At 39.8% G+C, this 25,532-nt stretch overlaps 1 protein-coding gene across 1 annotated transcript; it reads left to right on the forward strand.

Annotated features, from left to right (window-relative positions):
• The first annotated feature begins 7,235 nt into the window (after positions 1–7,235).
• Positions 7,236–24,132, forward strand: DNAJA2 (DnaJ heat shock protein family (Hsp40) member A2). The gene is made up of 9 exons (XM_038368601.2): positions 7,236–7,382; positions 11,452–11,511; positions 12,640–12,863; positions 15,447–15,527; positions 15,885–16,018; positions 18,777–18,973; positions 22,324–22,468; positions 22,673–22,800; positions 23,357–24,132. Exons 1-9 carry the CDS (start codon positions 7,305–7,307, stop codon positions 23,543–23,545), a joined length of 1,236 nt encoding a protein of 411 aa, XP_038224529.1. The 5' UTR covers positions 7,236–7,304; the 3' UTR covers positions 23,546–24,132.
• Positions 24,133–25,532: the final 1,400 nt, after the last annotated feature.

Raw genomic sequence — 25,532 nt, forward strand, 5'->3', positions numbered from 1 at the left:
TTTAAAGCCCCTCAGGGATGACAGCCTCCAGAAGTCTAACAGGGTTGGTTGAGTTATTCATTGCAAATAATTTATCTGATGAATGTAGTCCTTCTTTCTGCTTAAAATTATTTGTGAACATGCAAATTTAAAAAAAAAAAACAACACCACCATATTTGTTCATTTGCGGTTAGTTTTGTATTAAATTTTCTCATACATGTTTTGTTTCTGGATTGGATCCTACAGGTAGCTGCTCCACACGATGTTACAGAAGCATGACCCAGGAACACGTTGGTGCCACGCGGCAGAGCGATACGAAGAGTTTCCAGGGATCCCCTGGGTCAGATATACACATATTAAGTTCACGTAAGGGAGGCATGTAAGGTCTCTACCAAGAGCCAGTGGCTCACTGGTTGTCATAATAGTTGAAAGATGTTTATACAGAAAATTGTTTAAGAGATACGTAAAATAAGAAGTTCCAAAACTGTTAAAGTAAAGCTTGTCATCCGAGTCCATGTGAGCCTCTGAAATAAATCCATCGATTTACAGAACAATGAACATCCGTGGACATGGGCTACCTATGTTTAATGTCTTGGCCAGATGTGAGTCTGAGAATTTGCAAAGACATAGGAACCCAAAAAAATAAGTCTCTGAACAGGAGACCTCCTGGGGGAAGAGACAATAGTCTAACTGCATTTTAAAAAAAAAAAAAAGAGGAAGAGAGAGAGAGAGAGAGCGAGCACAAGATTCTATCCCTCACCTAGGAGATAATCTGACAATGGTGGCTTGTTTCAGGAACAAGGGACCACGGCCTGTCCAGCCAGAAAACATTGGTGAGCAATACTTTATGAGATATGAGAATATACTGTAATTAAGTCAATGCTTTAGAATGCCTCTTATGATTTTATGTTATATGTAACCATTTGTTTCCTAATTGCTCTCACTCAAATCTCTATACTTTGTTAAATAAATTTTTACTTGTTTTCACTATAAATGTATCTAAGTGCTGTGTGTGTTAAATGGAGGGATGACCCGAGTCTATATCTATCCACAACAGCTACAGCAGCCCAGTTACAGCCCTGCAGCTGTGCCACTGTAGCATAGACACCTCCTGCATTGAGGGAAGGAGTTTTTCCAGCCTATCTGGGTCTACAGTGGGGGTTTAGTGAACCTAACCAAGTCACATACTGAATGACATTTTTCACAGTCATAAATGAAGTAACTAGATTGATTTAATATTTAGATGTAGATCAGGTCTGTATGCATGAGAAGCAGGGATGTAAATCTCCAGCACACTAGCTTGTCACACACTAGCTGATCATGTGGACCCTGCTATAGTGTACTAAGAGTTGTGTAAAAAGCAAAGAAGTATTTGTGGCACCTTAGAGACATTCAGTGGAAAATACAGTGGGGAGATTTATATACATAGAGAACATGAAACAGTGGATGTTACCATACACACTGTAACAAGAGAGATCACTTAAGGTGAGCTATTACCAGCAGGAGAGCGGGGGGGGGGGGGAGGGGGAGACTTTTTGTAGTGATAATCAAGATGGGCCATTTCCAGCAGTTGACAAGAACGTCTGAGGAACAGTGGGATGTGGGGGGGGGGGGGAAAATAAACAAGGGCAAATAGTTTTACTTTGTGTAATAACCCATCCACTCCCAGTCTCTATTCAAGCCTAAGTTAATTGTATCCAGTTTGCAAATTAATTCCAATTCAGCAGTCTCTCATTGGAGTCTGTTTTTGAAGTTTTTTTGGTTGAAGAATTGCCACTTTTAGGTCTGTAATCGAGTGACCAAAGAGACTGAAGTGTTCTCCAACTGGTTTTTGAATGTTACAATTCTTGACGTCTGATTTGTGTCCATTTATTCTTTTACGCAGAGACTGTCCAGTTTGACCAATGTACATGGCAGAGGGGCATTGCTGGCACATATCACATTGGTAGATGTGCAGGTGAACGAGCCTCTGATAGTGTGGCTGATGTGATTAGGCCCTATGATGGTGTCCCCTGAATAGATGTGTGGACAGAGTTGGCAACGGGCTTTGTTGCAAGGATAGGTTCCTGGGTTAGCAGTTCTGTTGTGTGGTTGCTGGTGAGTATTTGCTTCAGGTTGAGCACCTTAACGTACTGCTGTATTCTTTATATCAAAGTACACTACAGAACTTTTAGTGCACAGTAGCAGGGTCCACATGACAACTTAACGCACAGCAGGCTAGTGCATTGTACATTTATATGCTGGCTTTATGCCTACTAACTCTCACTAAAGACAAGTCCTGAGTGAGAGGGAAGAAGCCCCTGGACTCTCTTTCCCCCTTTAACCCATCCAGGCAATACAGACAGAATCTCATTACTTTTCACTATATGCTGATGTTCCCTTATTTTCTTTTTCTAATGAATAAGTACATAATTACCTTTAGGTGTGTTGTGATGCTTTGCTATCCTGTTAGTTGCTCCCTGAATATTGTAAAGAATTCGAAAAGTTACTTTTCTTTTGTCTACGTGTTCAGTTTCTTTCACCCATTAATCTATCAGTTATTTTGGTACTTGGAAGTCTGCCCAAAAAATTAGACCTGATCTACACTTATAAATTAGCACCACATTGCTATGGCACTCAGGGGTGTGAAAAATTCACACTCTGAGCACTGTAACTATGTCGATCAACAGCTGGTGTAGATGTGGCTAGGTTGATGGAAAAATACTTCCATTGACCTAGCTACCACTACTCAGGAAGGCGATTACTTACAGAGATGAAAAAACCCCTTTTATTACTGTAGGAAGCATTTGCACTATGGTGTGACAGCACCCATAGAGTAGACATGGCCTTAGTATTTGTAATATCATTGCAGGAATGGAGATAAACTTTTTTCATCCATTGAGAGATTTATTGATAGGTATACGATTTAGAACCAAATGTACCTTGTGCCATTATTTACACCAGTGCAAAGTGATTAAAAAGTGGCTGTAAAATGCTAAGATTCTAATTTGGTAGCATTTTACACCTGAACAAGACTGATCAGTTTCACTTTCTGATTCTCTAACAAAATACTGTTATATCTCAGTTTCCAATACCAAAGTGGAATGCTTAAAATTTGAAAAAAGGAAATAAATCTTGTTCTCATACAAACATTTCTTAAAAAAAAAAAAAGTTTCATAAAACTATTCTTAATCCTAGTAGATTTTTTGCTAAATCACTTGGCACATTTAAAAAAAAAGTTAAACTTCAAGTCTTTTCAAACAAAATGGGAGCTTGGTGTTTACAAGGAATGCAAAATAGAATCATCTCTTTTATAACCTTGCCTGTACGGTTACTTCCCATGAGAATTCTAGCTACATTTTCTTTGACTGAAATTTGGGATTATAGTCCCCACCTATAAAACACTTATATACACACTTAACTTTAAGCAACTGATTTCAGTGTGATTACTCACATGCTTAAAAGATCAGCACATGTATAAGTGTTTGAAGAAACAGGATCCATATTTGAAACTTCAGATATTTTTTTAAAATTGTCGTCTTTTACCTTTATTTGTCAGGCCCTTATCATGCTGCCACTTAGGGATCCTTCAAGATACTGGGTGCCTCCTGCAAAGTGTTATCTGTTGTGAACCCTGGCTACAGGGAGCTCCTAAAACCATGGCACTGAGACTCAACAGTGCAATATATAATTGCAAATGTAATTCTTATTGATCAAGTCTACAGCACTTGAACCTTCACATCATAGTCTCTAAACTCACAAAGTTCTGTTCCAGCTTGTAATGGGCTCAGTGTAAAATCTGGACAGGAGCATCTGGGTACAGGCCAGGGACAGATTAAGTCATAAGCAGCTTCTGGAGTCACATGATGAAATTGGAAACTCAGCTTTACTTAAAAAAAAAAAAAATGCTTCTACCTAATGCCTACCCAAGTCTGCAGACAGCCTGAAACAGCTGAAAGATTTGAATTGTACCATTCATTTTAACTGAGTCCTGCTGTACACAACCTCTTTGGTCGTGGTAAAGACTGTATCATTTCTTTTTAAAAAGGTAATACTAAGGAAATTCCTCAGCTACTTGATGTAGCAGCTTTTAATGCATTTCCCTTTCAGTGCATTATTATATTTCTATACTATCTATTTGTTGGGGGTGGCGGTGAAGGAGAAGATGGAAGGGATAACACAAAGAATGGGTAGAGACAGAACCAGAACAAAGATGCATCCGATGAAGTGAGCTGTAGCTCACGAAAGCTTATGCTCTAATAAATTTGTTAGTCTCTAAGGTGCCACAAGTACTCCTTTTCTTTTTGCGAATACAGACTAACACGGCTGCTACTCTGAAACCTGGGGTATGTAAATGGTACATTTTCATTTAGCATATGGCTTATATTTTACCTAGATACCTGATGGACAGATACTGGCAGTGATACCAGCAGAAGGAAATCCTTCTTTGCTATTGCTTAATATTTGGCCTTTGACTTATTTTAGTTTGGTAAAACCTTACTCATGTAGGCTGTTGATTCTTTACTCCATTTCAAAGTAGGCTCAAAACACTTTCATCTCTCAAAGTTATTTTCTTACTCTATGTATTTGCTGTTGAAATATGTGGTAGTTTGACATTTGGTTATGCACAGCATAATGCAGCACTGGAGGGAGGCAACAAGGGCCTCCCAAGAAAGAAGACACATGCCTCAAATAGTCTGCGGTGTGGTGGGCGGGCATATAGGTGGGGAAGGGAAAATATCTCTAGGGAGAGGCATGTCTCTTTCAAATGTGCAGAGACAGGCCTCTCTGTACTTGCTGTCCTGTCCCCGTCAGCTACCATTTGTCTCACTTTAAAAGGTGCTGGCTCATGTGAAAAGCACCATAATAAACAAAATATGACAGCATTTAGGTCTACAAGCAGTATCCGTTACCGAAGGGCCAGAAATTCCCTCCCCCTCCTCCTAAACTAGGGAGAGGAGGCATGAAGCTTCTTCCAGAACATCCCTATCAGATTATTGTGTGAACGTGTGGAGGGAGAATGGGACAGACAGTTGAATCAATTCAAATTCACTTCCCTCACAGGAGCCAATTCAATTACCCACACCCCAGAGCAATAAAATCAATTCAAAGTACCTCTATGGTCTTCTCTTCAAGGCCATTTTGCACAGAACATCCTGCTTTTCAGCTCTCCATTTCTTGCATACCCTTCTGAAGGCTTAGCCTCTTCACATTTCCTCCTGAGGCAGTAGGGGAGGAACCAGTAGGAACATCTTCACCTCAGGCTTCAGATGTGGGAGAACTCAAGGTTTTATCCAACTCCCTCCCTCAAAACTTGAGCAAGAGAAGGGCTGCTGGATAATTTTTCTCCCCTCTTAACAAGGCTACTCAGCACATATGCAGACAGACAGCTGCCTCAAGTGCCTCCTTTTCCTGGAGCTACCAGCCCCTACACTGCAGTCTAGAATGCTCTAATGAGGCAAACACATCTGAAGAGGTTCACCTGGGAAGAAAGCTAAGCAGCTGGTCTTTATGCAAGATGTAAACAGAGAAGCCTTTTATTAAATGCTATCAGGATCCTCCTCCCCCTTGTGCTTCTTTGGGGGGAGGGTGGGAGAGAGACTTGTGTGGTTGAAGCCTCATTGGAAATTACTCTGTGGGCTAGTGCAACATTGCCATAATATCTAATGTTTGCACAAGGTGCTAAAACAAATATTATAACTACCAAGATATTAGGAAGATGGTTCTGAAGCAGTAAGTACAATCCTAGCAGGAAAAAATTAAATCTACTGCACTAAATGATAATAATGAATATAATCACTGATAATATGTAATGTGATGCATATGAACTACTTGTATTTTGGAGAAATTTGGACCACATCTAGACCCCAACTTTGCAGCACAGACTGACCCACCTTTGTAAAATGCATGTGTATCAACATCCTATCCAAACCCTCTTTACCGTGGAAAAGCTCAGATATGGTTCAAATCTCATGCTTAAACCCCATTCTAAATGGTGCTTCGTGTGTCAGAATGAGCTAACTCAGGAACTTCCCTAAAATAGCAGGTATTGTTTACCACTTATTCACACATATCACAGGAACTATAGCTTTCAACTTACTAAAACCCTAACGTATAACCCCTTCCTTTAAATTGCAAGATAAAGACACAAAATAAGGGAACACAACTTAAATAACACTGAAGATTTAAAAAATACAGAAGTGACATTGGATTCATTTTTAACATCACCTAAAGTTTTCTGACAGGTTTCAGAGTAGCAGCCCTGTTAGTCTGTATTCGCAAAAAGAAAAGGAGGACTTGTGGCACCTTAGAGACTAACAAATTTAGTAGAGCATAAGCTTCCGTGAGCTACAGCTGAATGCATCCGATGAAGTGAGCTGTAGCTCACGAAAGCTTATGGCTCTACTAAATTTGTTAGTCTCTAAGGCGCCACAAGTCCTCCTTTTCTTTTTGCTAAAGTTTTCTAGAACTTCAATTCCATGACTCGGCATTTTCCCTGTTGATTATTTACTGTGAGATAACGCCCAGCCTGTGTGGGGTAGAGGTAAATCTAAACACATCTCAGGGGAAAGTCCAATAACACTTATGAAATGTGGAAGGAAAGAAACAGGGGCTGAGCAAACATGGAACATTTCATACCGAAAGGTAGAAGCTTGAGAGGCGCATTTACAACTAAATCCACCCCTTTGTAATGAACGCTCCTGAGCGTCACTCTAGGTGTAGGTTTCAGAGTAGCAGCCGTGTTAGTCTGCATTCGCAAAAAGAAAAGGAGGACTTGTGGCGCCTTAGAGACTAACACATTTATTAGAGCATAAGCTTCCGTGAGCTACAGCTCACTTCATCGGATGCATCTAGGTGTAGCACAGCGTTACTCACTACACCTGTAAGAAGAGCACCGTCCTCTCCAGGTTTTGCTCCATGCCTTCTCTCAGCCGAGGGCTGCCTGCACTCAGGGCTGGGGAGTCTGTTTTGTCTTTAGGGGGACCCATGGCGCTGTCTGTGCCACCCCCGACGCGCCCACCGCTGGACCCCGACGGGGGAACGGGCCCCTGCCCGGCTCTGGCACGCAGCACTGCTCCACGAGCCGGGCGGGGGGGCGTGGCCTTGAGGTGCAGGCGCGGCTCTCCGCTAGGGGGCGTCTGCCTGAGGGACAGGCAGGGGCGGGGCTCTGCAGCGGCAGGAAGCGGAGGCGGGTGGCGTCGCGCGGCGCGGTGACGCGATCCGCACGCGAGTGACGTCGTGGCGGCCTCTCTCATTCTGGTCCCGGTCTCGTCCTCGTTGCCGGCTTCGCTGCCCCTCGGCCCGTGCTGCTTGCGCCGCCCCGCCCCGCCCCGCCCGCCCGCGCGATGGCGAACGTGGCCGACACCAAGCTCTACGACATCCTGGGGGTGCCGCCGGGGGCCACCGACAACGAGCTGAAGAAGGTACCGGCCGGGCGGGGGAGGCTCCGGGCCGGGCAGGCCCCAGTTGGGGGAGCCGGGAGGTCACGATGAAGCGGGAAGGCCCCGGGCCGGGCAGTCGTGGGCCTGGGCCGGGATCAGGCTGGGCGGGAGGCCGGCTGGAGTCCAGGCCTCCAGGCTAGGCCGTGCCATGAAGCCGGTTGGGCCCGCCCGCCAGGCCGGCGCTGGGGAGGCGACTAGGCCGCAGGGAGGCCAAGGCATCCAGCAGGAAGGAGCTGGGCGCAGGTGGTCGGTGGGGATCCTGGCCAGGAGTTCGGGGATCCCCGCTGTACCTGAGGGGGTCGCCAGGGTTCCCTGCCCTAGAGCCGCCTGCTCTTGTCTCCTCGCTTGGTGCCCAGATGCCCAGGTGGGGAGATGCCCAGAATGGTAACCGAGCACCAGGGGGAGACTCCCCCAGTCTCCTATTGCTCTGTAAGGTAGGATCTCCGTGGTGCTCTCTTGGCCGATCCCCTCACAAGTAAAGGCTTCAGCTGTAAAACCCGCTGAAGTGCAATACCTTCCAGGCAGTACCAATGTCTGACCTACTTCAGCAACAGCACAGGCTCCGTTAGGGTCTACCTGTCCCATCCCTATAGAGCTGAACTTTCCCAGGCTGAAAGCACCTAGGGAAAATAAACAAAGAAGCTGAGCAAAAGAGCCTAGAGCATTGTGATCTTCATTACCCTGTACTCAGCACTGACATCTAAACATTTATTGGTTCCATTTAATGTTGTAGTATACAAGCCACTCCTCCCCTTCCCGCGAGGGGGGGCCCCCTCTGAGAACGGCACCACCCATCATTTAAAAACTACACTAGAGCCTTGGCTAAGTAGTTCACTGCCTGTGATCGCTTGCAATGATGGGTGGTACTGCTACTGTGAACTGTATATTTCCATGTAATAGCCAAATTTGTTTTGAGGTGGGTATTGATCATTATGACACAACGCAGTGGAAGTGTCTTGATGAAAGGAAACTATGAGCTGATCACAGCCAAATATGATCAGATAATCTACAGAAAGAAATCTGTTTCGGGTATCCTGTCCGTTACATGAATGGAGAACCTGGGAACACAACTGTTTAATACCTATAAAAGCATTTACATAGTCCAAAATTCAACATTGCTTAAAGTGTACTTTAGCAGTTAATGGTAAGATTGCCAACTGTCTCTACCAGTGCCAAGCGCATCATCTCTCATTAATTAGTTTAGACTTAACTGACTGTCCAAATATTGAGAACATACTTACAAGCTACCCTAATGCAACTGAGACAATGAATTTAGGTACTGTTTTAATCTGGTGTCAAGCCCTTACACCAAAGCAGAAAAGAAAAGTGAAAGCAAAGCAAAATAGCTTTATTATCATGATGCTGGTGAGATGGCAAAATTATCTTCAGTGCTGATTAACTTGTACTGAATACTATCTTTTATCTTCTAGGGCTGCAGTAAAATGCTAATATAGGCCCAAATCCTTAAAATACTTCTCTGAGTAACTATGGACTTGAGTAATTCCATTCAGCTGAATGGTTCAAACTAGCATGCTAAAAATAGCAGTGGGGTTGTGGTTGGCTTCAGCAGAGACTCAGACTAGCTACCTGAGCTCAGACCCAGGAGGTTGGGTGGGCTCAGCAGCCCACATAGCTATGTCAGCACTACTATCTTTAGCACACTTGTGTGAGTTTGTCTAGCTAGGCTAGGAGGCTTGCTCCTAGCTGAGGTGTAGACATACCCATAGTGATCTAGTAAAGGTTTGTCTAAACAGGAATGTTATACTAGGATGAGGTAAGGTATGATTTTATTTTTAAACTGATAACTATACCGGTATAACCCCTTACATGGACATTCTTCTATGACACTATAAAAGAGACTTTTTGGTTTTGCTTACATCACATATACCAGAATAAAAGTGTTCACACAGTGAGTAATACTGGTATACTCCATGTTGACATGGCCTGGGGATTTTGCAATTGACTTTTTCAATGTATTCTAGAATATTTGGATTATAATCAAGGCTCTGTTTTGTTACACTGGCTAAGATTTACAGTAAGCATTCATATCCCCTCTTTACATGCATGAATGCAGAATATTTCATAATTATGCAGTGAAAAGATGGGTCTATAGTTTCAAAGCAGTATCTACTCTTGGGGGATTCTGTGTGACTGTGTGCCTGCAGAAAATGCCCCCTGCCGCCGTTGCGCCCCACCCCCGGGGGCAGAATTCCGGGCATGGGGAGGCACATGAGGTTACATGCCAGAGTGTTTCTGTGGCTGGCCCAGCCCTTGCACTGTGTCAGGGTCAGGTGCAGCCTCACTGCCAAGTCCTTGTACTGGGGGAGGTGGGGGTCTTCAGGGTGATCTTTCCACCTCATTGCAACCAGTGGCCTGTGCTCCCCACTGCCATGCTGGAGCCCCATTTATTTATTGACAAATAAATTTTGCAGAATTTTAAAATACTGTGTGCATAATTTTTAGGCGCAGAATTTTAATTTTTTTGGCACAGAATTCCCTCAGGAGTAAGTATCATTCTAGTTGTCCCTGCACAAAAGAGGGAAACGTGTTCTCTACCCCAAGAGCTTTTGGTTTAAATGAAAATAATACAAATATAGTTCAAATGCAGCATTCTAGAAAAATAGGTCAGTTGAAAATGACGTGGAGATTTTATGTAATACTATACTATAGAAAGGAAAAAACATGTGTAAATCCTTCTCAACACCCTGTTTTTTCTTGTTCTTGAGAAGTTTAGGTCTCTACTCTCTGAGCAGTTAACTTTTTTAAAACATTTCTATTTTTAAAAATAGAACCCTTGTTGCCAACTCTGTCTGCATATCTATTCAAGGGACACCATCATAGGACCTAACTTCATCAGCCACACCATCAGGGGCTCGCTCACCTGCACATCTACCAATGTGATGTATGCCATCATGTGCCAGCAATGCCCCCCTGCCATGTACATTGGCCAAACGGGACAGTCTCTATGCACCATGCATCTGATGAAGTGGGTTTTAGCCCACGAAAGCTTATGCCCAAATAAATTTGTTAGTCTCTAAGGTGCCACAAGTACTCCTCGTTGTTTATATTAGTAAAGTTTCTTTCCTCTAAATCACAAGTAACTATTGTAACTGATTTGAGACAGTGTAGTGAAAACTTCCCCAACTAAATTCAGCTCCATAACACTGAAGTGGTAGCAAGAATGTAGGTTATGCTAAGCTATATGCAAAATATTGTTGCTCAAGTACAGCCAGAAGTGTTCAAAAGGAAAGAAGCAGTTTGAAAACCACTTCTTAGAGATCCTGCTTTACTTCCTTGTGCTACTCTTTCAGAACAATTGAGCTAAAAGATTAGAGTCCGCTACTTCTGTCCATGTACTTAATTCAAAGTGGTGCTAAATCTTCCTGGAGAAGTATGTAGGGAAGGGAATGAAGAAACTATCAATGTGGGTGGGTTGGTTGGTTGGGTTGGCTGAGAAGCTGAGGCAGCCATTTTGTTGATGGACTCCTGAAGGGCATGACAAATCAGGACAGGATTTACATCCAATGTAATGGTTTAATAACTATGGTATGCAAATCTATATCCTCTAGCTAATGGTAATCCTCACCCTTTATTCATATTTGGAAATTACAGTTTTATATCAGTAATGAATGCTGTATAAAGAATTGGTTGAGTTCAGTTTCAGTGTAACACCTAAACCGGAATACAGAAAATCAACAGTTAAATGCTAGTTTTTGTAGTACTTCAGTTACTCTAGGCACTGCATTAATGTGCCAAATCCATAAATGGGTAGTTAATACTTAGTCAGTAAAATAAAACATCAGGTACTTTGTTTTATTGCAGAGGACTCTCTTAATTTGTTTTATTCTAGTGGACTTTTGCTTTATGGTTAGATTCTGACCTTGGAATATTTGTATCTGATTATTGACTTAAGTAGGTGCTGGTTGCATGCTTACAGGAGATGTTTGTATCATTCTCTGAAGAGTACAGGTTCAGTTAATCAACTTGATTTATTTTGAAACCTGGAATCCATCACAGACTTAATGACTTGTTTGTTTTTTTTGTCAATTAGGCATACAGAAAACTAGCCAAGGAATACCACCCTGATAAGAATCCAAATGCAGGAGACAAAGTAAGATTTTTTTTTTTAATCTTGAAATGTATTTATTTGTATTGCCATTGTATCTGGGGCACCAAACCAAGAGATTCAGGGCCCTGCTATGTTAGGACTTGTTCATATACACAGTAACAAAAAGACAGTGACGCAAAGAAGAAATAATCTAGTTTATGAAACAGTCTCTGAAGTGGATGAGACAAATGTGGCCAAGGATAAAGTAAGATAAAATGAGTTGTATAGTAAGCAAAAGCCTTCATTCACCATCTGCCTAACTGGGGTCAGCTGGTTGTGCTTTGAGGCATCGTGGGAGAGGTGAATGTTTAGGAGGGATCTGAAGAGTAAGGCAGCAGTTTTGCAGATCTTTCATGGAAGTATTCTCCACTCATAAGAGATGGAAGTGGAGGTGTTTGAAAGAGATGCAAACAATGAATACAGGGGTCACCTTCAAGGTAAAATAGATTAGACATGCAAGGCTTAGTTAAGTAACATGTCTTGAGAGAGAAAAAAGATGTTTCAGTGATGTCTCAAATGAATTGGGTTAACATGATGGAAAAGTCCTCTTAACACTTAAGAAGACTAACGCATCTGAAGCCGTGTTAGTTGACTGTGTAGACTACAACAGGTTATTGTTTTAACAACTGTTGAGGGCTCTTCAGTTTTTAAGCTAACATGATTTTGTCCATCAAGTTTTGTCCATCAAGACAGGACCTTAGACTTTGTCTAGATTACAACTTTAAGAGTAACATTAATACTTAGCTAATGTGATAACTACACATATTTAAATCCCAGTCTTGACAAGGCCTTGGAGGTAAAGATAAGAAGCTTGTACTTGGGCAGTAAGGAGAAATCAATAGAGAGATGTAAAGAGGGTGACACATTCATCCTTCATGGTAAAACAGAAGAAAAGGGTTGGATTCATACAAGCACAGCCAAATCTACCTGTTCTAAAGGTCAAAATATAGACTGCAATAGAACATTCTGAAGTGGAAGAGTATTTAGGGTTGTACGCTCCCTCATGCATAAAAGGATAAAGTGGGGCTATAAATCAGATGCTAGCATTTCCTTTGTGACTATCTTCCAAGTAAATCTGTTTTATTTATGTAAAAGTAACTTACAGGCTTTTTTTCCTGACTTCTTTTTCAGTTCAAAGAAATAAGCTTTGCCTATGAAGTTCTGTCAAATCCTGAGAAACGCGAGTTATATGATCGATATGGAGAACAGGGTCTTCGAGAAGGTAGCGGTGGAAGTGGTGGAATGGACGATATTTTCTCCCACATTTTTGGTGGTGGATTGTTCAGTTTCATGGGTAGTCAGAGTAGAAGTCGCAATGGTAGAAGAAGAGGAGAAGATATGATGCATCCACTTAAGTGAGTATCTTGACACTATGATGATTCTCACTTAAGTTTCCAAAAAGATATGGTGAAGGTGAACCTGGTCTGATAATCATTGATGCTCTAGTGGGCCTCAGTTCATTCAAAAGGTCTACTGTTTCCAACTCAAATTCATCGAAAGCGTTACTTCTAGATTTCAGCAAAAGTTAAAAGAAACGGATCTTCCTGCATTAAAAGTTTGCCTTTGGTAATAGTGTTTTAAAAGAATAATACATGTGGTTGAAACTTCAAGTCTTACGGTCCATATTTTATTAGTCAGTGTATAAACTCTGCTTCTTTTTATAAACATTTAAATCTTGCCCATTTTTGACTGATTTGCACAAATGACTGTCTAAATTATTTGATCATAAATATGCCTGAAGTTGTTCAGTGGGACATGTTAGCCTTCCAGCCTCCTAGTAACCTGGTGATGTGTATTCACTATCTAACCTGAATGTTTTATTTGGACCTAGAAGTTTTGTCCATGGAGAATTAGTTCCCTTAGAATTGAAAATGACTGTCTTTCATTTTATTGGGAGGCTACAGCCTATATGTTTTATTGGGATCCTCTGTTGATTAGAAATTCTGCAGCCCCATTCATTAGCCTGTTAATAACGGGTTGGTAAGAATTATTTTCCCTAGTTGTATTCTTAACATAACTAGTCATATGTTTTGACCTTCAGAACGCATGAAACAACTTAGTATTCACTAGTTGAATCTTTTGGGGAAGTAGAGTTATGAGTGTGTTATGGGGTTACTTTTTTAGGTATTTATACTCTTATCCTGGGACCAGTGTGAAAACAAGTGCAAATATCTTATGATTTTCCATTAATTATGCAGAGCAGAAATTACTGCCAGCAAAGCAGTTGCAGCTACTCATCTTCAGGTATCCTTGTCTTCTTCCAGGATAAAAAAACAATTCTCCGATTTAAAAAAACATAAAAATCCATGTTTTTCCATGATTAAAATGAAACGCGGAACTTTAGTTTCCCTACCCACTATATATATCATTTGAACACAGAGTTTATTGATATATATTTACAATTTTTAAATCAGTTTGAAGTCTAACGCTGCCTTCAATCACTATAATAAAACAAAATTTATAGAATTGCAATTTGTATTTCTTACATATACCAAATATCTCTGTATTCTATATTTTCAGAATTTTGTTCAAATGCACAAAATATAAAGTTACCACTGTCCGCTGAAATGTTATTAAATGTGTAGAATCTGTTTGGTGCACATAAGGTTATGCTTAAATTTATGTGGCTCTCCTGTGTAAAAAGTTGGGCACCAGTGGAATAAGCGACACTGGAATTTCAGTAAAATTTAGTTAATAGTTAATGTTTTTTATTATTTTTTTTACAAAATATAAAACCAGAAGATTCTCTGTAAACAAGCAAATTCTGTGGTTTTTTTTTTCCCGTGGCAAATGGATTTTTAGAATCCCTGTTCATCTTCATAAGCCTACACCTTATTTTCACTGCTGTTTTTTGCAGGCTGACCAGCTTCTTTCTGACCCTCACCTCTGCTATTCTGTGGGCTAGGCTTCTCCTCGCATTAAGTGCTTAGTGTAATATCTATTTTTGCATACCAGCTACTTTGTCTAGCAACTAGTACTGTACAAGCAAACTATAAATTAACTTTTGTATTTTCATAACTCTTTTTAGTTTTTTCTTTCTAAACCCTGACACCAGAAGCAATGTTTTGCAATTCAAAATAAACTGAGTTGCATTTATTATTGAATGATTTCTGAAGTCTCGGGAAATATGCAAAATTCTGAACTAAATGTTGTTAGACAACTACTTTTAAGTAGCTTAACTATACTGATTAGAGAACCAAATGGTTTTAATTTTTTTTCTAGTGCATTAGATACCTTGTAGTTCAACGTTAGCAAATCTGACTGCTAACGTGGTCATGGAAACATACCAACAATATATCAACAAAAACACTTTTCCAACGGAAATGAATAAGATAAAATTAAACTAGTGTGAATTCTTAAGGAAAATATTAAACTATAACTATTATCCAGAACTGCTAGGAATTGTCTTCCTTGTGTTAACCCATCAGAGAGACTTGTTTTAGATCTCCTTTAAACCCTACTTACTTCTTCAGACGACTAGGCTAATTTGTTTCCTCTTGGCCCTTATTATACAGCTAACCTCAGCTCTGGCTTCTGACTAATCTAAAGCTTTTCCTTGAAGTATGTACATTTACAGTTGCATAGTTTCTAATGGGATTTCACCAGACATAAAACTGTTCTGCAAAGTCTGACTTAAAATCCTAAAAGATTGGGTTCTGTGTTTGTAATAACTGCTTATATTAATGTAGCCTTTGTTACAATGTTGGTGTACAGAATTTTACTTGCTCAAAAACTTCCTGTTTAACATCTTTTACATATGTTTGGGTTGTTGTTTTTTTCAGAAGTATTTGTAGACAAGGCTGAAGGTTGCTGTGATTTTTAATTTTACCCTAAATAGTCGTAGACAATAGCTTGTACCTAAACTAGACAATTAAAATGACTTTTTCCCAAAGTGATTATTGGAATGCTAATAGTGGAGAATTTATTTTATTTTCTAGAGTGTCTTTAGAAGATCTATATAATGGAAAGACAACTAAACTACAGCTTAGCAAGAATGTCCTTTGTAGTTCCTGTAATGGGTAAGTTTTATATTTTTCATTAACAGTGCTAGAACTTCTTGGATGCTTTTACTCTTAAATGTGTTAAACTGTTAATTTAAATTGGTATATAGCATGAAGTGTAGTAGTTCGTCACATGTAAGCTAGGAACCAGTTCAAGTATTGAAGCATTAAGATACCAAAATCTAACCTATGATGCAATTAATGGTGCTCTTTGTGAAATCTTGAAGAGATGTCCTCTTTATCTCAGTGATTAGCCTAATTGCAACTGACACTGCATCAGTGCAATTGGGGGTGTAAAATGTAAGTTTAGTATTTATTTTCCATATATTCTCAAAATAACTTCAATTATAATCTAACTGGCATCTTCCAATTTAGTCAGGGTGGGAAGTCTGGAGCTGTTCAGAAGTGTAGTGCTTGCCGAGGTAGAGGTGTACGTATCATGATCAGACAGCTGGCTCCTGGGATGGTTCAGCAGATGCAGTCCGTGTGCTCTGATTGCAATGGAGAAGGTAGGCCAAATGTTTCCTGTGCTTTTAAAAATGTTTAATGTGGTTAGAATCTAGGTTCATTAGTAAATTGTCATATCTCATCTGGAGAATTAGATTTTGTTTGTAATTAGTGAAGTTCGACTTTTAGTCTGTCAAGGATATTTCTTCATGTATCAGAACAGGAACACAATTTGGCAAAATTTGTTGTCCTGCTTAGGGGAGGATTGGAACCTGAATAGCAGGTGCTACTGCTTAGAAATATTTGGACATGCTTGCCCCAGTGTCTTCCTATCTGGTGCTAGCACTGAAAAAAAAAAAAAAATATTACTTTTATGGGATAAATTTAACTTAGCATCAGGATAGATTGATTTAAATCAAAGCATTTTAGAGCAATGTTTTGCATTTGTTCATTTGAGTCATTTGTCATTTATTTGTAACCATTGAAATATGTTGATTGGCAACTATATATAGCCTTCCCATTAAATTGGGTGCTGCTTTCTTAACCGGGGGATGCACTATATCTATACACTGAAGCAATTAGGAAACTTGCATTCAAATTTGTAATTTTTATGATGTTAGAAAATGGTGAATGATCAGTTTCTTATTTACTAGACTACTTTTTTACTTGTTTCTTTTGTCAATCTCTGGATGGAAACTTGAATTCAATTAAATGCACTAAATGGCTTTATTAAATAAAACTACCTTCAGTGTGCTGAAAATATAACAAAAAAGTTAATGGAAGCAGTTTTGCATTTAAAATTATTAAACAAAGGAAGTATTATCTGTAGTTTAATAATTGAATTGATTTGTTTCTGGGGTCATGTCCTTCAAAATTTTAGAACTAGGAGATCTCATCCTCTTTCACCTACTTTTATTCATAGTTTGGAAGAGGAAAACAAGTTTTCCTTCAAACTAGGCACCAAACATAATGCTTGATATTTTTTTATTTTAAATTATTTAAATGATTTTAGTAAATTTAGGCCTAAACTTACATGTCATCTCAAATTTAGTTTTAAATAGATTTTTAAAAATAAAATTTTGTATCCACTCTTCTCAGCGATCCAAAATATTATCAATTTATTTCTCTTTCAGAAACAAATGTTAAAATCCACTTACAACTTTCTGAAAGATGGAAATAGTAGTGTTACGTTCTATATTACTTTTGATGATTTGGGCACATGTGGTAGTGAATTAAATATCCTCTGCCTTGCATATATTTCCTGGATCTATCTTAATTTACGAAACACCACTAATTTGTCTGAAATCTTGTGCTTGTACTACTTATGATATACTAGCTGAAAATGCTGAACTGCAATAAAAATTTAGCTTTCGGCAGTCTGTTTTTATTCTATAACCAGTCAAACTTTTTACCAAAGAATTAAAAAACAGCGTGGTTTCCTGTTTTTAGCTACTTTGTCACTTTGCCTGATTTAATGTAAATGCATAGTTCCAATAGGACTGGACACATCTGCTGCATCCTAATGTTCTGTACACTTGTTTCACATAGGAGTATGGGTTTAATTTCTGGGTAGCTAAATATCTGAACATAACAATTGCTTCTGCTTGAGGTAATTAAATAGAAGAAGCAATAGGCACTGTACCAGCAACTGAAGTGATGGGATTGTACAGGATATTTTGCCAATACATTCTGGTTATTCTGGTCTACTATAATGAAGGAAGTTCTGTATTAAATATCTGCCCTTTAAAAGTATATTCAAATAAACTAGAAAATAAAGACTCTTAAGAAGTATTGGATATTTTTTGGATAACCACCCTGCAGTCTTCTAGAAGGCAATTCTCCTGTTAAGGGTGAAAGGCAAAGCACAATTTTTTGTTCTTTACTGATTGTCAAGGTGTAAAAAATGCTTTGAGTCAACATATACACTAAGAATGTCAGGTCCTCTTTGCAGGAGAACCTGAATGGTGGTGTCACGCTAAGCTATAACTTGACCTGCTGCTTTTTCTCTCTTCTCTTCCTCGTGTTCCCGCCCTCACTCCCGCTCCCTGGTTACGTGTACACTTACAGTGATGTCTCTCACCATCTGTACAGGTATAAATAGCAGTGTAGATGGTGAGAGACAGCTTAGGTGAGTAGAGTGCCCTACATACCTGAACTGCCAGAGGTAAATACCCTACACTGCTTTCTACACACCCAAGCAGTGCCTCCCACTTCTACGCTGCTATTTTTAGCAGTGTCGTTTTCTCCTGCCAGATTTTTTCCCCACAATCTGAAACTCAGCTTCCACATCTCAGAAAGGAGAACTGAACCTTAGTTTGAGTTATGTCCCATTACCATTCAAGTTTCTCAAAGATTTTTCATAGGTTCCCCAAGCAAAATGAGGAAAGGAAGAACCTGACTCGTTGTAACTTTTTGTTTAGGAGTGGAGAGGGCCATTTTTATTCATGAAGAGCAATAAAAGCCACAGACAGAGCTTATTTTGCCTAGCAGGTTTTCTTTAAATGCTCACGCTGTTTGGAATTGGAAGTCATGGTTCTTGTTCCATCAGGCTTACAATCTGAGTTCTAACTCTTCAAAATAATTTTGTGGGATGGCAGATGATCTCATGCCTCTCAGTGCCTTTTGAGTCTTTCTTCTCATTAGTATAGCATTAAATTAGCTTTCCCCTTGTGGGACACACTAATAACACTAAACGAAAACTATTTCCAAAGTGATTGGTTCTCTTGGACACATTCCCCAATGTATGGTAAAATAAGTGGTACAGTATCCTCAAATAAGGAAGAAAAACATTCTTAGATTTTTCAATCCTCCTTTCTCTAGGTGAAGTTATTAATGAAAAAGACCGTTGTAAAAAATGCGAAGGGAAGAAGGTGATCAAAGAAGTAAAGATTCTTGAAGTCCATGTAGATAAAGGCATGAAACATGGGCAAAGGATTACATTTACTGGAGAAGCAGATCAGGCCCCAGGAGTGGAACCAGGAGATATTGTCCTCCTGCTCCAAGAAAAGGAGAATGAGGTAACTTGTGACTTGATAGGTGAAGTAAAGTTGGTGGGTTTTCCTTAGAAATATTTAACTGTTATACGCTTAGCAAGATTACTTTAAACGAACAATTGAGGGAGAGAAACTGAACTTGCACATACATGGCTCGTTCCTAGTGGTAACTGCTATAATTCTGAGCTAGAAGGTTCTGTATGCAGAGGAGTACACCAAGCATCCCACTGTCTCAATATGGTCATAAAAAGTTATTCTCCTAACTGAAGCAGGGTTACCCTTGGCAGACTTACCACTATGAATGTCCTGTCCTTATTGTTGTGCACCTGCTTCAACCCTGGCATGCAGTAAGTAAAGCTGAGTATAAAGCCAGCTGTTTTTTTGGGGGGTTCTTTTGGGTTTTTTGTTTTTTTTTGTTTTTTTTTCCCCAAAGGCTGTCAGATGAAAATGGGGAATCTCCCTCAATCTTCATTTGCTGTAAACTGTGCTCTCTGCTTCTGTTAACCTAGGAAGTGTGACAAATGGGTCTGGAAATATTAACCAAGATAAGTAGCATGGTCATGCTGATATTGCACTCATCATAGGACCCCTCCTCTTTTCTACCCAAACTGTAGACCTGCATTTGGCTATTTGCATTTTTATTCTGTCTTGGTATATTTCTACACAGTATGTTTCTGGGAGAATATTGGTTTTCATATATTTGAAACTAGGTACTATAAAACTGATTCTGACACAGTATATGACGCTAAATTACTGGAACATGTTAATTAAGTAAAGCTTCAGTATACAGTAAAGTCCAGGCGAATGTTCCATTCTTTAATGTGTTAACTATTTTTGGCAAAGTTCAGAGTATTAGATGAAGAAACGTAAGTGATGGTTCAGTATTGTGAAAACAGCATGTAAAACTATTGTGTGAAATTGTGTGGTGCAAGCTGTTCCTTTCCTGGTGTTCCATAAACAAAATGCAGTATTGTGAATTTAAGTTCATACGTATTTCAGTGATCAAATTCTAGTCGTCCATCAGGAAAGCTTTGAATTTAAAAACTGAAGTAATACAGGTATCTGAAAAATCTTTAAATGATTCATGCTGGAGTAGCACTCCAACACCAAATCACTTGACCCAGCATCTCCTACAGCTGTGTCTGGTTTCCCTGTGTGTTCAGTTGCAACTTTGTGGTCCTCTCAACTTCTTGGCTGTGGTTGGGTGAAGGGAAAGGAAGGCTACTAGGATAAGCAATGTGACTTCAAGTGTCAGGTACTGCTAGCACTAATCACAGGTCAGAAATTCCAGGATTTGAAGCAGAGGCCTTCTCGGTCTTGGTCTTTTGATCTAGCTATGTCTGCTGCTGTATTGTCTTGGATAGTAAAACATATTGTGGCTTTCTCCTTTTTGCTATGACCATGTTTACTGGTAACTCTGTAGGTCAGTCCTCAGTTGCTTTTTAATGAGCATGTTGCAGTTCAAGAATATTTGGACAAAAGATTGCTAACATAATTGTTAGTATGGTGGTGAATGTTTATATGAGCTTGAGAGGAACCTAAAGCAGCGGTTCTCAAACTTTTTAGCAACCCAAGGACCTCCATTTTGATTCAATTTTTTCATACACCCCGATGCCCTGCCCCTCTCCGCCCCTGCACCTCCTCTTCCCTGCCTCTTTCTGCCGTCCCGCCCAGCATGCCCTGTCCCCGTTTCTTCTCCTCCTCTCTCCCAGTGCCTGCTGCATGCTGCTGAACAGCTGTTCCCCAGCAAGGGAAGGAAGGGAGGGGGAGGAGTTGGTCAGTAGGACCCTTAGCTCTGGACATGATTCCATTCCATCCCATCCCCTGAGTGAGTCCTGTCCTTACCAGCACCTTCTGCACATCTGGGAACAGCTGTTCCACAGCATGCAGAAGGCACTGGGGAGGGGGGAAGGAGTTGATCAACGGGGCCGCAGCCCCAGACACGATTGCACCTGCTCCTCTCCTTCCCTTATAGTGCCTCCTGCAGACGGCTGAACAGCTGTTCCCCCGGCATGCGGGAGGCACTGGGAGGGAGAGGGGAGAGTTGATCAGCCGGGCCCATGGACCCTAGTTTGAGAAACGCTCACTAAAGCATTAAATCATTTTGATACCATAGTTTAAATGTACTGAAAAGCTTGAGGAAAGGTGAATACAGGTCTCCTGTTGCCACTTGACTCTTTAAGTAAAATCATTGTAGCAAAACTGCATTTGGAGCTTGAGGCCTGAATAGCTCAACTGTGGTAGTGAAAAATGCTTCTCAGTCACTTGACTTCTTCCAAGATGGGAGAAACTAAGATATTACCAGGTTCTTAAATTTGAGTTTAGAAGCTGAGAAAATTACTTTTACCTCAATGTGTTTGAGTCTGTAGGTAGCATGAAACTACTAAAATAATTGTCATGATTGATATGCCAGCTGAGACTAAAATACATCTCCTGGTTCCAAAAACTACTTGCTCTTGGGAAGAAACTCTGCTGTCTTCTCACACACGTCAGCATAAAACTGTTGCCATATTTTATTTTCAAGGACAGACATTAGTGCTGGAGAAAAACTTTCCAGCAAGTCTTTTCTCGCTGTGCAAGAAAGGATAGCTTTGAGGATGAAGTCATGAACCAAGTTTTATATGCCGTTACATTAAATATCTGTATGTTGTGAGCAAGCAAGCAGCGAACAACTTCAGGTATCTCTAATAGACGCGTGAAGGGAAAAAGAAGCAACCTTTCTGGATTCATGCCAATGGGCTAACAATCCTTCATTCATTTCACACCTCTGTAAAAGCCTCATTATAGAAAATTTAAAGCAGCTGTGATCTTGCTTGATTACATAGATGAGTTAAAGCAACTGTCCACAACTGGTTTGGGCTTAGTCCTGAGTACTTTGAACAACACTCTGACGGTCTTTTTGCCCCTCCCCCCATTTTTAAAATCTGAAAATAGTGGCATGATCAACAGCTAGCTTTTACATGAACATTTTGAGGCTAAGTGAAATAGTTTTTAAATATATAATTTTGTTACCGGGTCTCCATTGTGTTGTCATTTGTCTTTAGATTAGAAGATCTTTGGGTCAGGGAAAGACTCAGTCTGTTGTACAGTCAGAGCATTTTACAGCTCTAATTTGTTTCTAATGAATATGGAACTGGAGTCACAGAAATAAACTTCTATAGACTACTGCATATTGCACAACATGCAACTCTTAGGATCTGCTTAGTTGTGGAAAGCTATAACTGGTGTAGATCTGGAGTTTGATCCTTACATGAATGCTAACTTTCGAAGGTAGCAATTTTATAACTTACGGATTTTATTTCAGGATTATATTAAAGATCTGACAGTAATAAGTATTAGAATGAAGATGATGATGATTAATGTCTCATTCTTAGGTGTTCCAGAGGGAAGGAAATGACTTGCATATGACACACAAGATAGGACTTGTTGAAGCACTGTGTGGATTTCAGTTCACGTTCAAACACCTGGATGGACGTCAGATTGTGGTGAAATATCCTCCTGGAAAAGTAATTGAACCAGGTAAATCTTGATTTGATATAAGAATTTATCTAGATACATGTGTGGTTGTACTATTTGAAATGTTGTATCATCAAATTATTCTCATGCTCTTGCAACTTGTAGCCTTTGTCATAGAAATGCAGAGATATTACTTTGTCAGATGGAAAGCTGGTACAGTACAGGTTTCCATTAAACTGATTAATCTTTTTCTGTCATTAATTATAGGTTGTGTTCGTGTAGTTCGAGGTGAAGGAATGCCACAATATCGGAATCCCTTTGAAAAAGGAGATCTTTACATAAAGTTTGATGTACAGTTTCCTGAAAATAACTGGATTAGCCCGGAAAAGCTCTCAGTAAGTATTCCTTCAGTTTGATCAAAAATGTGTTTTGAGATGTTGTCTTAAGGGCTCATTGTATTGTGTCCCACGCACTTTCTTTCTAGTAGTTATATTTGGATTTGAGTACAGACACATTTTTCAGTGTAGTTTACAATGCACAAGTGATTTTAAAACTTTCCATTGAAGTTGGTTAGTTTACATGAAAAACCACAGGAGGGTTGATGTTCTGAGGTGCAGGTGTAATATAAAAGCACTTGAAAACTGCTCTCTTGATATAGTAGTTATATGAGGACAAATGAAAGAAAGTGGTTGCTGTTTTGATTTCTGACCCATCAGTTCTTGCTACTTATGGCTTTGTCTATATGAGAAAGTTGTACTAGTTAAAAGGACTGATTTTAACAAATGCAAAGTGATGCAAACATCTGCTGCATTTTAAGATTGCTAATCCATTTATGATAACTATGTAAGACATTCTTAACCTAACATTAATGCCCCCACAGGGGAGATGTGTGCCAAATATTGACACCTCTGCTTTCTGATACACCACTAACTATATTCCTTTTATTGGCAGGAACTTGAAGATCTTCTGCCATCTAGACCAGAAGTTCCCACTGTAATTGGTGATACAGAAGAGGTAGATCTTCAGGAATTTGATAACACTCGTGGATCAGGTGGTGGTCAGAGACGTGAAGCCTACAACGATAGTTCTGATGAAGAAAGCACTCACCATGGACCTGGGGTACAGTGTGCCCATCAGTAAACATTTGTCTAAAATGTTGCACAAGGATTTTTCTTTCAAGTTTTGCCTGACATGTTTTCAGCAATCCAGCTGGATTGTATCAGCAATCCAGATGAACCGAGGGACATCTATTGCTGTATGTGTAACCTTTAAATTGGTCTATAGTATCTACAGAGTGTATAATTTAAACTAACCACAAAGCTTACATCTTCATTTTGACTGTTCTGTAGCAGAATAAAGCACTTGAAAGGAAGACGAGACTCCTTTTCACATGGGTTTTAAGTTTGTCCTCGTATCTGTGCTTGATTTTTTACCACTTGTGTAGATTTTAAGTTTCATATTTTAAATTCAAATTCTACATTGTAAAGTTTGTGTACAACTTGTCCTGAGGCTTGGTATTTGGCTGCACCTGCGTAAGCTGCAATAGAATAAAGAATTTCATAGCCTGTATCTATCATTTTAGATGCATGGTAAATAAATGGGCTTTACACATAATGGATTTAGAGCTGACTGGGAACAACAGAAGACTAAATTAGAAGTGGTTGTAAAAGTTTTTTACCATCTTGTGAGGTTTCTGAAAGTAAATAAAGCAGTTGGTGTATAATATACTCCCTTCCCCTTGTCACACTTTTATTTATCTAAAAGGATACACTAACTTTGATTCTAACTGGTTAGTTCCTTTGTATCTTTTACTATGCTGCTTAGGAGTCCTAGCACAATCGCAGCCTTGTACTTGACCACATCATGTGCAACCTTTGTCCCTGCCCCACGGAGCTCACAATCAAATGAAAACCCATTTCAGTGTAAAGTACCTCTAGCTGCATGCAGCGTTCCTCATTAAAGTATTTTTGGATTTATTAACATAATAACTGGTTGGCCTGCATACAGGTGGTTTCAATCTTACACTAGAATTCCTTGCCTTCTAAATCTTTAAACATGCGTGAAAAGATTTCACCTCTCAATAGGCAGATGCTAGAAAAATAGCTTTGACATCCAAAAACAAATCCTGTTTGTTCTTAAAATTAAGGATTTTTTTTTTTTGTTCCTTGTTTTAACAGCTCTTGGCTTTTAGTACCCCCTTTGATATTAGGCAAGGCTTGGGATATGTCTTTAATCCACTGTCCTTGTGGAGTGGCAACAAGGCTTTAACATCCTTCCAGAATTGAAGATGGGTAACTTCAAGAATTTCAGACTTCAAGAGAGTGAGCTGTAGCTCACGAAAGCTTATGCTCTAATAAATTTGTTAGTCTCTAAGGTGCCACGGGTACTCCTTTTCTTTTTGCGAATACAGACTAACACGGCTGCTACTCTGAAACCTGTATATGGTCATTAGCCTAACCCTTGGCATAAACAGACCCTTAGACTATGTTCTACTTACTTTAAATGCTAAACAGTCTGTTCCACCTTACTTTGAGCCCTTACAGCTAAATGCACCTTCCCAGACCTGAAGAAGAGCTCTGTAGGGCTCCAAAGCTTCTGTCTCTCCCCAACAGAAAGTGCTCCAACAAAAGATATTACATCACCCATCTTGTCTCTCTAATATCCTGGGACTGACACAGCTAAAACTACGCTGCATTCCCTATTTCTGTAAGGCATTGGGGGGTGGGGGGAAGAGAATAGTATCTAAACCACCAGATGGGAATTGGAACAATTACATCATTACTTTCAATTTTCATTGCATTTTTTTTTTGTAGAACTGTCTTCAGATAAGCAGAAGTCAAATAAAATTCAAGGATCAGGGATTAAACTATGTTCAAAAATATAACTTAATATAAATACAGTGGTATAAATCTAGGTTTGTGGTAGATCCATTTATTTCTATTCCCATAGTAGCTAAGAGTCCTACACAAAGACCTGGGCTGAACTGTGCTAGGCACTGTACAAACCAAACACTGTTTGTTCCTTGGAGCAGGGAACAAATTCAAAACAAGAAACAACAGCTAGACAGAGACAGGAATACAAAAAAATACTACAAGACAATGTGATGGCCCCAGCATAACAGCAAGCT

This window comes from Dermochelys coriacea, chromosome 12, assembly GCF_009764565.3.
Source record: "Dermochelys coriacea isolate rDerCor1 chromosome 12, rDerCor1.pri.v4, whole genome shotgun sequence".
Taxonomy (NCBI): Eukaryota; Metazoa; Chordata; order Testudines; family Dermochelyidae; genus Dermochelys; species Dermochelys coriacea.